Here is a 12,797-nt window from a genome sequence, read left to right as displayed (position 1 = left end):
CAAGCAAATTTATTCTCAAAATGCTTTGCAAACAAGTTACAGAGAGCTACCGTCAATTCTGCCACCTCCTTTGGGCCAGACTGCAAGAGGCCCTGGACCACCCAGAAAGGCTCTGCTGGATGGCACAATAAGGATGCAATGGAGTTCACTGCCATTAGGTAGGCTCAATGATGAGTTCTCACCAATGTTCCATTTCATTCAGCCTGAGTTTTCCTACACTGGTGTTTGAGACGTCTCCCAGCTTTTTTCCTCACACTAAGCTCTGGGGGAATACCATGGAGGTAAGTGGGCTCCATGAAGTGGGAGAGGGTGCTCTTTTCAATGCAACATTCAGATGTTGCAGAGGTCAGCAAGGGCTTTGACTGGAGTGCCTGTCGTAATAGCTGGGAAATCTCTCAGTCTCATCTGGAAACCCATTAGATCAATTAGCCTTAAATGTCCCTTGGCTCTGCAAAGGGGGGAAAGGTGCTGAAAGCCTAAATCTGAACAGGAATATCCCCTACTTTCAGATCACTCTCTTCCTGTCCAGTTGAAAATACAATGTCCAGAGTGTAGCCTGCAACATGCGTTGAGCCAGTGACATGTTGGGGCAGTTCCATGCCAATCAAAGCAGGATGGAGTACTTTTGAAGAATCCACTTCTGTTTTCCCACACTGCATATCTGGGAAAGTACTTTCCGACCATTCTGCTGTGCTTATAAAAAATAATGGGATGTTAATGAAAACATAACCTGTGTCAAAGCATTAAAATGCTTGTCTTGATTATCTCCATTCTTTTATCAGGGTCTACTTGTCAGCCCTGTGGGATGCGGGTGGCACTGTGTGCTAAACCACAGAGCCTAGGGCTTGCCGATCAGAAGGTTGGCGGTTCGAATCCCCACGATGGGGTGAGCTCCTGTTGCTTGGTCCCTGCTCCTGCCAACCTAGCAGTTCGAAAGCACGTCAAAGTGCAAATAGATAAATAGGTACCGCTCCGGCAGGAAGGTAAACAGCATTTCCGTGTGCTGCTCTGGTTCACCAGAAGCGGCTTAGTCATGCTGACCACATGACCTGGAAGCTGTACGCCAGCTCCCTCAGCCAATAAAGCGAGATGAGCGCCACAACCCCAGAATCAGTCATGACTGGACCTAATGGTCAGGGGTCCCTTTACCTTTACTTGTCAGCCATTGTAATGAGAAGCAGGCTACCTCACAGATCTGGGGAGGGAAATGCTTTTTTGTTTATGTTCTTTTTTGTTTATATTTGGAAAAGGATAGCAAACATCTGTTTTCATTGACCCTGATGATTAGGCAGTGTCTTCTTCTGGCAGATATCGAACCCCAGTCATCCTCACACTTTCTTCCATTTCTTCAAAAAGTATTCCCTTCCTCCTCATTATTCTGAAATATGAAGACATTAACTATTAAGTGTTGTACATGGGTGGTCAATACAAAGTGGGGACTGAAAGAAGAGGATTCTGCTTTACAGCTCCTGTGAGAGAAATGATGGCTGACATCCCAGCAAAAAACAACCGGTTCTATTGTTAGTAAAACACAGAACTGCATTGTTACTAAATTCAAAGATTTACATTTCCACACAAAAGCACTTGCATTCATCAGAACTGTATTTTGCTTTACCCTTTGACAAAGCACGTGCTGATCTTTCAGGCAGCTTCAGTACCTCCACACAGGACTGTAGAATTTACTATTGCCTTGAACTCTATGGTGCAGGTATAAAACTTGTTGTGTAGTGAAAACAGCCTTCAGTAACTACAAATGCAGTTACATCACCAGCTCATTACAAGCTTGTCCAAGAGCCATAGTTTGAGCACAGAATGGTGTCAGATTGTTTCTCTCAAGAGTTAACTTAAGTACTATTTCACAGAAATAAGTTCTACTGGGAGTAGAGTAGACCCACTAAAATTAATGAGCCCAAGTTAGTGTGAGTAAGGCTAACATTGGATACAACCCTTTGTTTGCAAACAAGGCAGCATTCCTGAGAACTGTTGCTTCCAAATAATTCACTGAGAACTGAACAGTTTAACAGATTAAAAATTCAAGATACATACACAGTGACATTTTACTTCAAAGTGATTTTACAAAACCTCTATCACCGCAAGGTAAGTTAATCGCATATTCCATTCATTAAGCAATGGGTGCAGAGGTTAACTTGCACTTAATTAGAATTTTAATTTCACTGGAATAAGGAAGGCATATTATACAGCATTGCTCTTAACATTGTATCATATAGCTATGAACAGTAGTTCTTTATGCAGATTTCACCAGTCTCACATCCCCTCTTCCCCCAAACACTTGAGCAGGAAGCATCTGCAAAAGGGAATATATTCTGGGAACGATGAGGTGACATATCACTGGAAACAGAGGATGTAAAAATAAAAACAGGAAAGCGTATTAGGCTAATGTTTAGAATTCTGCTGTCAGTCAGATAAAGGGAATTGAGAGAAATGGGGGAGGGAAGAGAAACATTTGATGTGAAGCAAATCCATGAAAAAGGAAGAGGGGGCACCTTTCATTAAACAAAGCTTGTATGTAAGAATGAGCTTCCTTGCCATGAATAATTGGGTTGCCAGTTCTAATGCTCAAGCCCAGCTTTCCTTTTGAAAAGGGTGTAAAATTCTTGGCAGCCAACTAGTCACCCTAAAGGCAAAAAAGTGCAGAAAACCAGCAAATAAAACAACCCCAATAGGAATTTAAGGAACATCTTATTTCAGAGCCTCTCATGAAAAGGACCAAGGTTGAGGCTGAGGAGGCTTCTGCATGGTATCACTAGCACTTCCATGCTTCAATAGTCCCTAATCATGATGACAATTAGTAGATCATCTTAAGTAATGGACAAAGCTCCCTGGCTCCATAGGTTTCAAACCAGCTCACATGGTCATAGCTATTGAGTTTTTTCTTCTCTATAACCTCAAAGGCAACTATCCCAGTCACATGCTTTGCTGTCTCACATGGAACTTGCTAAAGCAAATGACATATTTAGGGCCAGCTGCAAGACTGCTGGACTACGACCACACTGAGCAAACCTAGCTTGATAACTGTTAAGGGTTACCCAAATGCAGTCTAGATAGAGCAAGTTGCTAAGGCCATACTCACTGATCCCAACATTCAGTGCTTTCTTATGGCCATATTTGAGTTTCTTAGGACAGAATATGAATCTGTATATTGCTATGATACTAGTCCAAACTCAAATTTAGCAAAATATTTCCATGTTTCTGTGGAGTCAACAATTAGATTCAAGACCTCTGAATTGCCATTTGCCTTTTTGGTCTGACCACCTACCTAGACCTTAAGATTGGGTGTCCCTTTTTAGCATGTGTTTCTTTACCCTCTTATCTGTAAAAAAATATATCCAGAAAACTGTCTGTGGACAAACACCGGCTTCCTTGGCCTGAAGCAAGATGAGCGCCACACCCCAGTCATCTTTGACTGGACTTAACTGTCCAGGGGTCATTTGCCTTTACCTTTATCTGTATACCTGGGCTATTATATATACTGTAAATTAAGATAACTTGCGAATAATTTTGTATACAACTCTCTGTATGTGTTTGCTGTGGTTGCAGCCAAGCGGAAGTTGCAGAAGCCGCACCGGATGTTCGGCTTCTGAAAATCATTCAGAAACCAGAACACTCACTTCCGGTTTTTGATCGTTCGGGAGCCAAAACGTACAAGTTCCAAGGCATTCAGCAACCAAGGTATGGCTGTAATTTCAAATTATCTCACCCCACCCCCCATACCCACATTTTAGGAAGGTTTCCTAATAATTTTTTTGTATTCTGCAACCTCGGGGCTTCCTCAAACCTGCCAGTACTGCCCAGCCCATGCTATTTTAGTTCCATAAGGCTCTACACTTAAGAGAACGAGTTTACCATTAACACATGAGATCATTAGGTCACTCATATCAAGTTGGTCCAGTTCATACACAGAAAATAAATTAATTACACTGCAGCGTCTCTTAATGTTAGGTTTAAAATGTTTAAACAAGCTGCATTAATATCACAGCAGATAAATATTCTACCATGATTCTCTCATGTTTCACCAAATTGTTTATTTTACTTGTTTTAAGGAACTGTAACTTTAGTTATAGCATCTCCTATTTACCTGGTATATAGGAGCTCTACTATTCAGATTCCAAAATCTTGCAAATATAATTCTAGCTGCAGTCCATTTGCACATTAATGCTCTGAGGTTTAATATCCAACAAAATCCAGCTGACCGATTTGGTTTAGGTATGGATTTTACATATTTATTATCTTTATAGCCATTTTCCAAAATTTTATTTCACATAACCAGCAGATGTAGGAAAATTCATACATACACTGTACTATTTAGCTTGGCATTCTGAATTAACAGTAAAGAGGAGATCCAATATTTAAGATTCAAACTTCAGCCAGCATCCTGTACCTCACCATACAAAAGAATGTACTATACACTAGAATTGGACAACAAAGTCTCCCACATAAATGTTAAACTATTCTCCGTGTGTGTGTGTGTGTTTATTTATTTATTTTCAATAGCAAGAAGAAAAGTGTTGTTTCACTGATAAAGAGAAAAGCAATCCTCCACAGCACTAAAAAAGCCAAGGGTGCTAGCTAGAAACTTTAACACCCATACTTAGAATACATAGTGCAGGTGCCAAAGGTTAGACTTCTGTCAGAACGTTTTAACAATGTGTACAGTTTGTTTCAGGCAGATTATGCTCCAGGAACTTAAACCAGATGGCCATAGGCTCGTAACTGCACTCCAACTACATTCATCTCCTTCACCTATACAGCAGTTGACATGGCAAACCATGAGCCATTAATTTGAAGGGGTACAGAAACAACATCAAACTGTAAAAGCACATGTAAGCTGAGGGATAGTGAAGGAAAGACATTTATTATGTGGGTCTGCATTCACATTACTGCCTAAAAGCACACTTGGAAACCCTGGTGCTGATGCCTTTTCCCTGCCTTTGTGGGCCTTCCTTCACTGGACCACAGCCTTCAGCTGTCAATCATGAGCACCCAGAGCAAATACATAAAAGCATTCTCCAATACCCCCAAATAATAATCATATCAGCCATCCTGTGACAATGAGGTTGGGGTATTGCCTAGGGCTTTCAGTTGGGGGCTCTGCTACTGTTTTGAATACCCCAACTGTTTAAAATGTTTTAAATTGTTCTTAAATGGCTTTAACATGTGGGTTTTAAAATTTGGAGGTCTTTTTCTTTTTAAACAAAGGGGCATAGGGTGTGCCTGAGAAGCGAGGAGTAGGGGGCAATCGCAGTGGTTTAGGGCAAAGGGAGGTATGCTATGATAGGTGGGTGGGACAAGCCGAGTAAGGGGCACACAGCACAGGCGGTTAGTGACTGCATCATGTGCCAACTCCTCCTCCAACCTGGGGAATTGCAGTTGTCCTATCAGCCAGCCCCCACGTCTACTGTTGCCGAATGCCAGATCAGCTTTGAGTAAGACCTCTCTCATCCATGATCTGAATATAGATGAGGAGGCCGATCTGGTCTGTATCATTGACACCTGGATGGTTGTACAGGACGGAGTGGATCTCATCAAGCTGTGCCCACTTGAGTACTCAGTGCAGCATAAGGGCAGACTTAAGGGTCAGGGAGGGGGAGTTGCTGTAGTCTATATAAATTCCCTTTCTCTCTCCATGCTCTTTGTCCAGTTGGGGGCGGGGGTGGGTGGGTTAGAGTGTGTGTTCCTGGCACTGGGTAGTTGGGACAGATTAGGGATTCTACTGCCTCACAGCCCAAAGCTCTCCCTGCTTGCGCTGACATAGCTGGTCTTGGTGGTGTTGAGGACTCTCAGACTGCTGAGTCTATATAAGGGTGTTGAGCAGCGAGCAGAATTCAGCAAGGAGCTTCTGAAGCTGAGCACAGTGAGAAATGCCTGCAATCTGGCTCAAAAGAAACTAGCTGAAGTCCACCTGGTGGTAAGAATGACTGTGAAAGATGGACTAAGGGTAAATGGCATATAAGTTAAATAGTGTTAGGAACTCACTTTGTGAACCAGACTTATGTAAACCTCTGTTAACTGTCATTTAAAGATACAAAGGCCGGCACTTTCCATGAGGCGAAGTCAAGCAATTTGCCTAAGGCAGCAGATCCGGTCCCCAACCCACCCATACCACAACTGCTGCCACCACAGCACTCCTGCCCTCACTGATAACACTACAGAGCTGGTAGTAGTGCAGCCATGACAGCAGGGGCAAAGAGGGGGGCCAGGATCTGCAGGGGGCCTGGATCTGCAGGGGGCAGGGTGCCAGGAGGGCAGCAGTGAAAGGGCATTTTGCCTAGAGCAGCAAAACATCCCAGTCCACCCCTGAAGTGGCCTTATTACAGAAAACATAAGTCTTAAATGTAACCAGGACAGGTCGCGCGCTGTCACAGTGGCCGGAGTGGGCTACTTCAGAGTAACGACTCTACACCGCTCTGCATTTTATCTTTTTATTGGTGCTGCGTATTTACAGTGCTGAAGGCAGTGCTATTTACAGAGACACATCTTATCCGCTAGAATCAGAACCTCCGAGTGGCGTTTGGCGCGTTTTTCTCCAACATAATAACTTGGGGAGACCCAGCCTCTTCCCCCTACGTTTTCGGCGCAGTTCCGGAGTTGGGGGAATAGGTCTGCCCCCCTTTCTTCCCTCTTCCTGTCCCACCTGGGACGATGGCTCCGCTACCCTGCCTGAGCCTCGGACTCCACTTCCTGCTTCCCCACTTGAGACGGAGCTCTCCCTGCTTTCCCCTGCGCTCGGGGATGAGCTGGAACTCAGGAGGGGAGGGACTTCGCGATATCCCCTGTCCCTCACATCCACCCCCCTCCCAGGCCCCCCTTCTCCTCTCCCGAGGGGCTCCAAGGGCGTCGGTGACGACTGAAAGCCTAAAAACTCTGTGCTGTCCGAGCCTGTTGGTGTGAACACCTCTCCCCAATCCCTCGAGCTCCCTCCTTCCACCTGAGAAGACTGAAAGCCCAAGAAGTCCGTGGCGTCCGAGCTGGTGGGGGTAAAAATACGCTGCCAGTCTGCCTCTTCCTCTGACAGGGTGGACCTCGGAGACACCCATACCTCTTCCTCCGGGTCCTCAAACGCCGCTTCCCATCCCCACGGTGAACTGCTCTCTGCGACCTCCTCCCCCTCCCCCTTTCTTTCCATGTGCCAGGGCTTGGGTCTGTGTGGGAAGAGTGCGTGGAATTCTTCCACCAAGAATTCCTCCTGTATCTGATTGGCTGGGACCCATTCATTTTGGGAAGGCAGTGCATCCTCCCATGCCATGAGGTACTCCAGGCCCCCCACCCCTCTCCGTGAATCAAGGATGGCCGTGGCTTCATTGAGTTGCTCCCTGCCTCCCCTCTCCACCCCTCCCTCGGGGGTCTGTTCGCTGCCTCGGAGCCTGCTGCTTTCCCTGTACGGCGACAGCAGCGATCTATGAAAAACTGGATGCACCCTCATGTTCTCTGGCAGTGCCAGCCTGAAGGCAACCGGGTTGACCTGTTGCGTGACCGTGAAGGGGCCCAACCTTCTGGGTGCCAACTTCTTGCACCGCCCTCTTGTGGGAAGGCCCTCCGAGGACAACCAAACCTTGTCCCCCACCCTGATGACCTCCCCTTGTCGCCTGTGGCGATCTGCCCCCTTCTTGTACGCTTCCTTGGCCCTCTCCAAGTGTTCTCTGAGCTGCTGGTGCACCGTCTCCAGTTCCTCTGCCCAATCCTCTGCCTGTGGGCCCTCCTCCTCCTCCTCCCCCTCCCTCTCCGGGAAGGATCTGAGGTCGCGCCCGTAGTTGGCCTTAAAGGGCGACACCCCTGTGGAGACGTGCACCGCATTGTTGTAGGCAGGCGATCCACCCAGTCCGTTTGCCTCTGGCTGACGTAGCATCTCAGGTACTGCTGCAGAATGGCGTTGACCCTCTCCGCCTGTCCATTGGTCTGCGGGTGCCGAGCCGTCGACAAGTTGACCTCCACCTGCAGGAGGTTCATGAGCCGCCTCCAGAACCTGGAAACAAATTGGCGGCCTCGATCCAAAATAACTCTTAAAGGTAATCCATGCAGTCTGAATACGTGGTCAACAAACAGTTTGGCTGTCTCTTCTGCAGAGACTGCCCTGGCACACGGTATAAAATGGCACATTTTGGACATGAGGTCCACCACCACCAACACTGCGGTCTTGCCCCTGGACGACGGCAGGTCTGTGATGAAGTCCATGGACACTACTTCCCACGGCCTGTGCGGTGTGGCTAATGGCTCCAGCAACCCTGCTGGTGCTGCTCTGACCACCTTTGCTCGCTGGCAGGTGTCACAGCCCCTTACATAGTCCCGAACATCTTCCCGCACCCCTGGCCACCAGAAGTGTCTCATGACTAGGTGAGTGGTTTTGTCCCTTCCAAAATGACCCGCCGTTGGGTTGTCGTGCATCTGCTTGAGGACCTTACCTCTGAGCTGGTTGGTGGGCAGGTACAGGGCTCCCTTGTAAAAAAGCAGCCCCCCGCGTTCTGCAAAGTCTTTTGCTTGCTCCCTCCCCCCTCGTAGGTCTCTGAAGATGCGGGTGGCAAACTCATCTGCTGCCGTCAGTGCTGTGAGTTCTGCCTCGCTCACCACTGCTGCTCCGCAGGACCATGCCGACGGGGGAAACACGTGTCGGGGTGCTGGTGGCAACTCCTCCTCCATGTACTCTGGTTTGCGGGAGAGGGCATCCGCCCTGACATTCTGCTCCCCCGGTATGTAGTGGATGGAGAAGTTGAAGTGCGAGAAGAACTCTGCCCACCGTATCTGTCGCTGGTTGAGCACCCTGGCTGTTCTCCAGAACTCCAGGTTCTTGTGGTCCGTGCACACCTGAATGGGGTGCTTGGCACCCACCAGGAAGTGTCTCCAGTGTTTAAACGCAGAATGGATCGCGAGAAGCTCCTTATCAAACACCGTGTAGTTGCGCTCTGGTTGGGTCAGCTTCCTGGAGAAAAAGGCACAGGGTCTCCACTCTCTGTTGGCATCCAGTTGCAACAGGATCGCTCCCACAGCTCTGTCTGAAGCGTCGGTTTCCACGCATAGGGGCGCATCCTGTACCACGTGGAACAGGTTCTGGTCAGAGGCGAACACCCTCTTGAGGCCTTCGAACGCTGCTTGCGCCTCCGGTGTCCACCTGAACTTCTGCTTGCCTCTCAGGCAGTCAGTGATGGGAGCCGTAACCCGCGAGAAGTTCTTGATGAACTTCCTGTAGAAGTTGGCGAAGCCTAGTAGGCGTTGGGCATCTTTGCGCGTCCTGGGGCTGTGCCAGTCCAGGATGGCCTGCACCTTGTCCTTGTCCATCGCTAGCCCCTTGTCTGACAGCTTGTAGCCCAGGAAGTCCACCTCTTTGGTGTGAAACTTGCACTTCTCCAGCTTCACATACAGATGGTTCTCCTTCAGGCGCTGCAACACCTCCCTGACATCCTTCACATGCTGCACTGGGTCATTGGAGTAAATAAGGATGTCATCCAGGAAGACCAAGCAGTTCTTGAAGAGGAGGGACCCCAGGACGTGGTGCATGAAGGCCTGGAAGCAAGCAGAGCCCCCTTGCAAACCGAAGGGCATCACCAGATATTCAAAAGAGCCCAGTGGCGTGAACATCGTGGTCTTCCACTCATCGCCTTCCCGGATCCTGATCAAGTTGTAGGCCCCCTGCAGGTCGAGCTTGGTGAAGACCTTGCCCCTGCGTGCCGCTGTCAGCAGATCATCCACTCTGGGCATAGGGAAAGCCACCGGTTCCGTCACGCTGTTGAGCCGTCTGAAATCCACCACCAGACGGCGCTGTTGTGTGTCTTTCTTGTCCACCCAGAAGACCGGGCTGCCCCCCGCTGCCTTGCTTTCTCTGATGAACCCCCGCTTGAGGTTCTTGTCGATGAACGCACGCAGATCCTCCAGTTCCTGGTCTGACATGGAGTACAGTTTGGCAGGGGGTAGCGTGGCCCCTGGCACCAGGTTGATCTGACAGTCAAAGGACCTGTGGGGAGGCAGGTGGTTGGATTCCGCTTCGCTGAAGACTTCCTGCAGGTCCCAGTACGGCTTGGGTATTGCCTCACCCCCCTTGACGTGCATGGTGGCCACCGTGGCTATTGGAGGCCCCTCCCCTGGTTGGTGCTGCATGCAATGTTCCAGACAAAAGTCTGATCCAAACGTGATGCATCTCTGGTGCCAACTGATGGAGGGGTCATGGCGCGCCAGCCAGCTCATGCCCAAGACTATGGGGGGGTCTGAGATGGTGGTGACGTTGAATGCCAGTGTCTCTGAGTGTCGTCCCACCGTCATTCTCATGGGGGGGGGTCTGATGGGTGATGGCCCCTCCCAGTAACTCCCTGCCGTCAATGGTGGCGACGTGCAGGGGAAAATCCAGCTGCAGAAGTTGGATCTGGTGCTCTTCTGCAAAGTTTCTCGAAAAGAAATTTGCGGACGCCCCCGAGTCAATTAACGCTAAGACCGTCAGGGGGTACCCATTTGGGAGCATTAGAGTCACTTCTAGAACCACCCCTGCTCTGGGGGGTGGGTGGGCTGGTGCTTCTCCTCGCTGCACGGGTGGGTGGGTTGGGGCTGTTGGCTGCCGTTTGTGCCTGGCTGCTGCCCCTTGTCTCCTGCAGCCAGGCTGTCTCGTTTCCCTGCTGTGGTGCTGTGTCAGTGGGGGAGGGCACAACCGTTCCCGCCTTTCCTTGCCACTCCCGGCGATGTGGGCAGTCTCTGACGAGATGCTGGGGGGAGTTGCAGAGGAAGCAGTTTCCGCCCCTCCCCTCCTAGCGTCTTGGTGCCGCCGGGGTTTGAAAAGCCCCCCCGCGCGCGCGCTATCAATTTGCATGGGTTCCTGGTCTTGGCTGGCCCCAGGCGTGGCTTGGGAGGGCTGTAGGGGGAGTGGCTTCTCCAGAGACCGTGGGAACCAAGCCCGCTTTGCGCGCGTTGCTTGCTTGTCGTTCCACCGGGATTCCTGTCTCACCCCCACCGCCAGAGCCGCTTTGCTGAGCTCATCCATGCTATTGGGCTTTGGACCTCTCGAGAGCTCATCCTTGACATCCTCATGCAACCCCAAATAGAACGCCGCTTGCATCGGAGGCGAGTGCAGTTCCCACCCCAGTCTGTGCACCAGCATGGTGAATTTTGACCAATATTCGCGAACTGTCATTTTTCCCTGGCGTAAATTATGCAGTTCCTCTTTGGTCTGGTCCATATGGCTATCAGACGCATACATTACTCTTAAGCCTTCTAAAAATAGTTTGACATTCTTCATGCAAGGATTTTTTGTCGCTATTAACAGTCTGAGCCATTCCCTTGCTGCCCCGGTGAGGTGTTCCACTACAAACGCTACTCTGTGTGCATCATCAGGGAACTCATCATTGTGCAGCTCAAGGGCATACAAGATCTCAGTCTCAAAGCCATGATACTCCCTTGGATCTCCGTTGAACTTGCTTACTAGGGTCCCTGCTCTCCTTCCTGGCAGCACTTGGAGTTGGGGGGGCCCTCCTCCCTTGTTTTTCTCTGCATCCAACTTGTTCTGGAGGTCTGCCGCTACCACCCTTAACTGCTGCTCTTTTTCCTGTAGCGTTCTCACCTGTTCAGCAAGGTTTTTGCAGTCCTCCTTGACCTGCTCCGTTTCTTGCTTAGCCGCCTTTAATTCCCCCTGTACCTGCATGGCCAGTTGCTGCAGGTCCTGCTGGGCTTTCTCCGCGATCTGCCGCCATTTCTCCGCTTCTGGCGCGCTCATCCCGGCAACTCCAAAGTAGCCCCCCAAAAAAGACTCGGAGGTTGCTGTCACAGTGGACGGAGTGGGCTACTTCAGAGTAACGACTCTACACCGCTCTGCATTTTATCTTTTTATTGGTGCTGCGTATTTACAGTGCTGAAGGCAGTGCTATTTACAGAGACACATCTTATCCGCTAGAATCAGAACCTCCGAGTGGCGTTTGGCGCGTTTTTCTCCAACATAATAACTTGGGGAGACCCAGCCTCTTCCCCCTACGTTTTCGGCGCAGTTCCGGAGTTGGGGGAATAGGTCTGCCCCCCTTTCTTCCCTCTTCCTGTCCCACCTGGGACGATGGCTCCGCTACCCTGCCTGAGCCTCGGACCCCACTTCCTGCTTCCCCACTTGAGACAGAGCTCTCCCTGCTTTCCCCTGCACTCGGGGATGGGCTGGAACTCAGGAGGGGAGGGACTTCGCGATATCCCCTGTCCCTCACACGCGCCCTGGTGCTGAGGGGAGGAGATCGCTCTGGCGCCCCCGCCCTTGCAGGGCGCAGCATGGCTTCGCCGCGCAGCGCCCTGCCTACCGGCCCGGCGCCCTGGCACCCTGCACCACCGGGACTCTACCTAGAGCCAGCCCTGAATGTAGCCAACTGAAGTATAGATTACGGCTTTTGTAAACAGAATAATACCAATTTATGGAGGCAGTGGTTAGAAGGTTTTGAATGTATGTGCATGGTGGGAGTGGGAGAAAAGTAGGAAACGCTCCACAAGCATTGGTGAATTAGCAGAGTTAAATAAAAGCTGGTTCTCCATATATAAAGAACAGGCAGATTCACCATAGTATTATTTTTACTCATAGGAGTCCATCAGCAAATCATTCCCATGAGTTATTGCAAGGCAGTAAGAATGTATTTCTATGGGATGCCTCCAGATTTTAGGCACTCATGTCTGATTTGAATTAGTCCTGGGCATAAATCCTACCCAGAGGGGTGACATGTAGAAATGTTATTTCAAGTGCAAATTGCATCATGGAAAGCAGTCCTCATCCAGTAAGTGTCTGCAAGGGTAACATGCCCTTTCAATTACTGTTTTTGTTTTAAAAAGGGAACATCTCT

At 49.6% G+C, this 12,797-nt stretch overlaps 2 protein-coding genes across 4 annotated transcripts in view; both read right to left on the bottom strand.

The window, feature by feature from the left end:
• Positions 1-12,797, bottom strand: part of LOC118092933 (ankyrin repeat and fibronectin type-III domain-containing protein 1) — a 366,474-nt gene that overhangs the window by 339,474 nt on the left and 14,203 nt on the right. The window lies entirely within an intron of this gene.
• LOC148683693 (uncharacterized) lies at positions 477-12,181 on the bottom strand. Its single transcript, XM_088657264.1, has 2 exons — positions 10,449-12,181; positions 477-693 (listed from the first exon to the last, which is right to left on the bottom strand). The coding sequence occupies exons 1-2, from the start codon at positions 11,702-11,704 to the stop codon at positions 477-479; spliced, it is 1,473 nt and encodes a 490-aa protein (XP_088513390.1). The 5' UTR covers positions 11,705-12,181.

Source organism: Zootoca vivipara, chromosome 13, assembly GCF_965207765.1.
Source record: "Zootoca vivipara chromosome 13, rZooViv2.hap1.1, whole genome shotgun sequence".
Taxonomy (NCBI): Eukaryota; Metazoa; Chordata; class Lepidosauria; order Squamata; family Lacertidae; genus Zootoca; species Zootoca vivipara.
The sequence above is the reverse complement of the archived record's forward strand: the minus strand, read 5'-3'. Positions and strand labels throughout refer to the sequence as shown.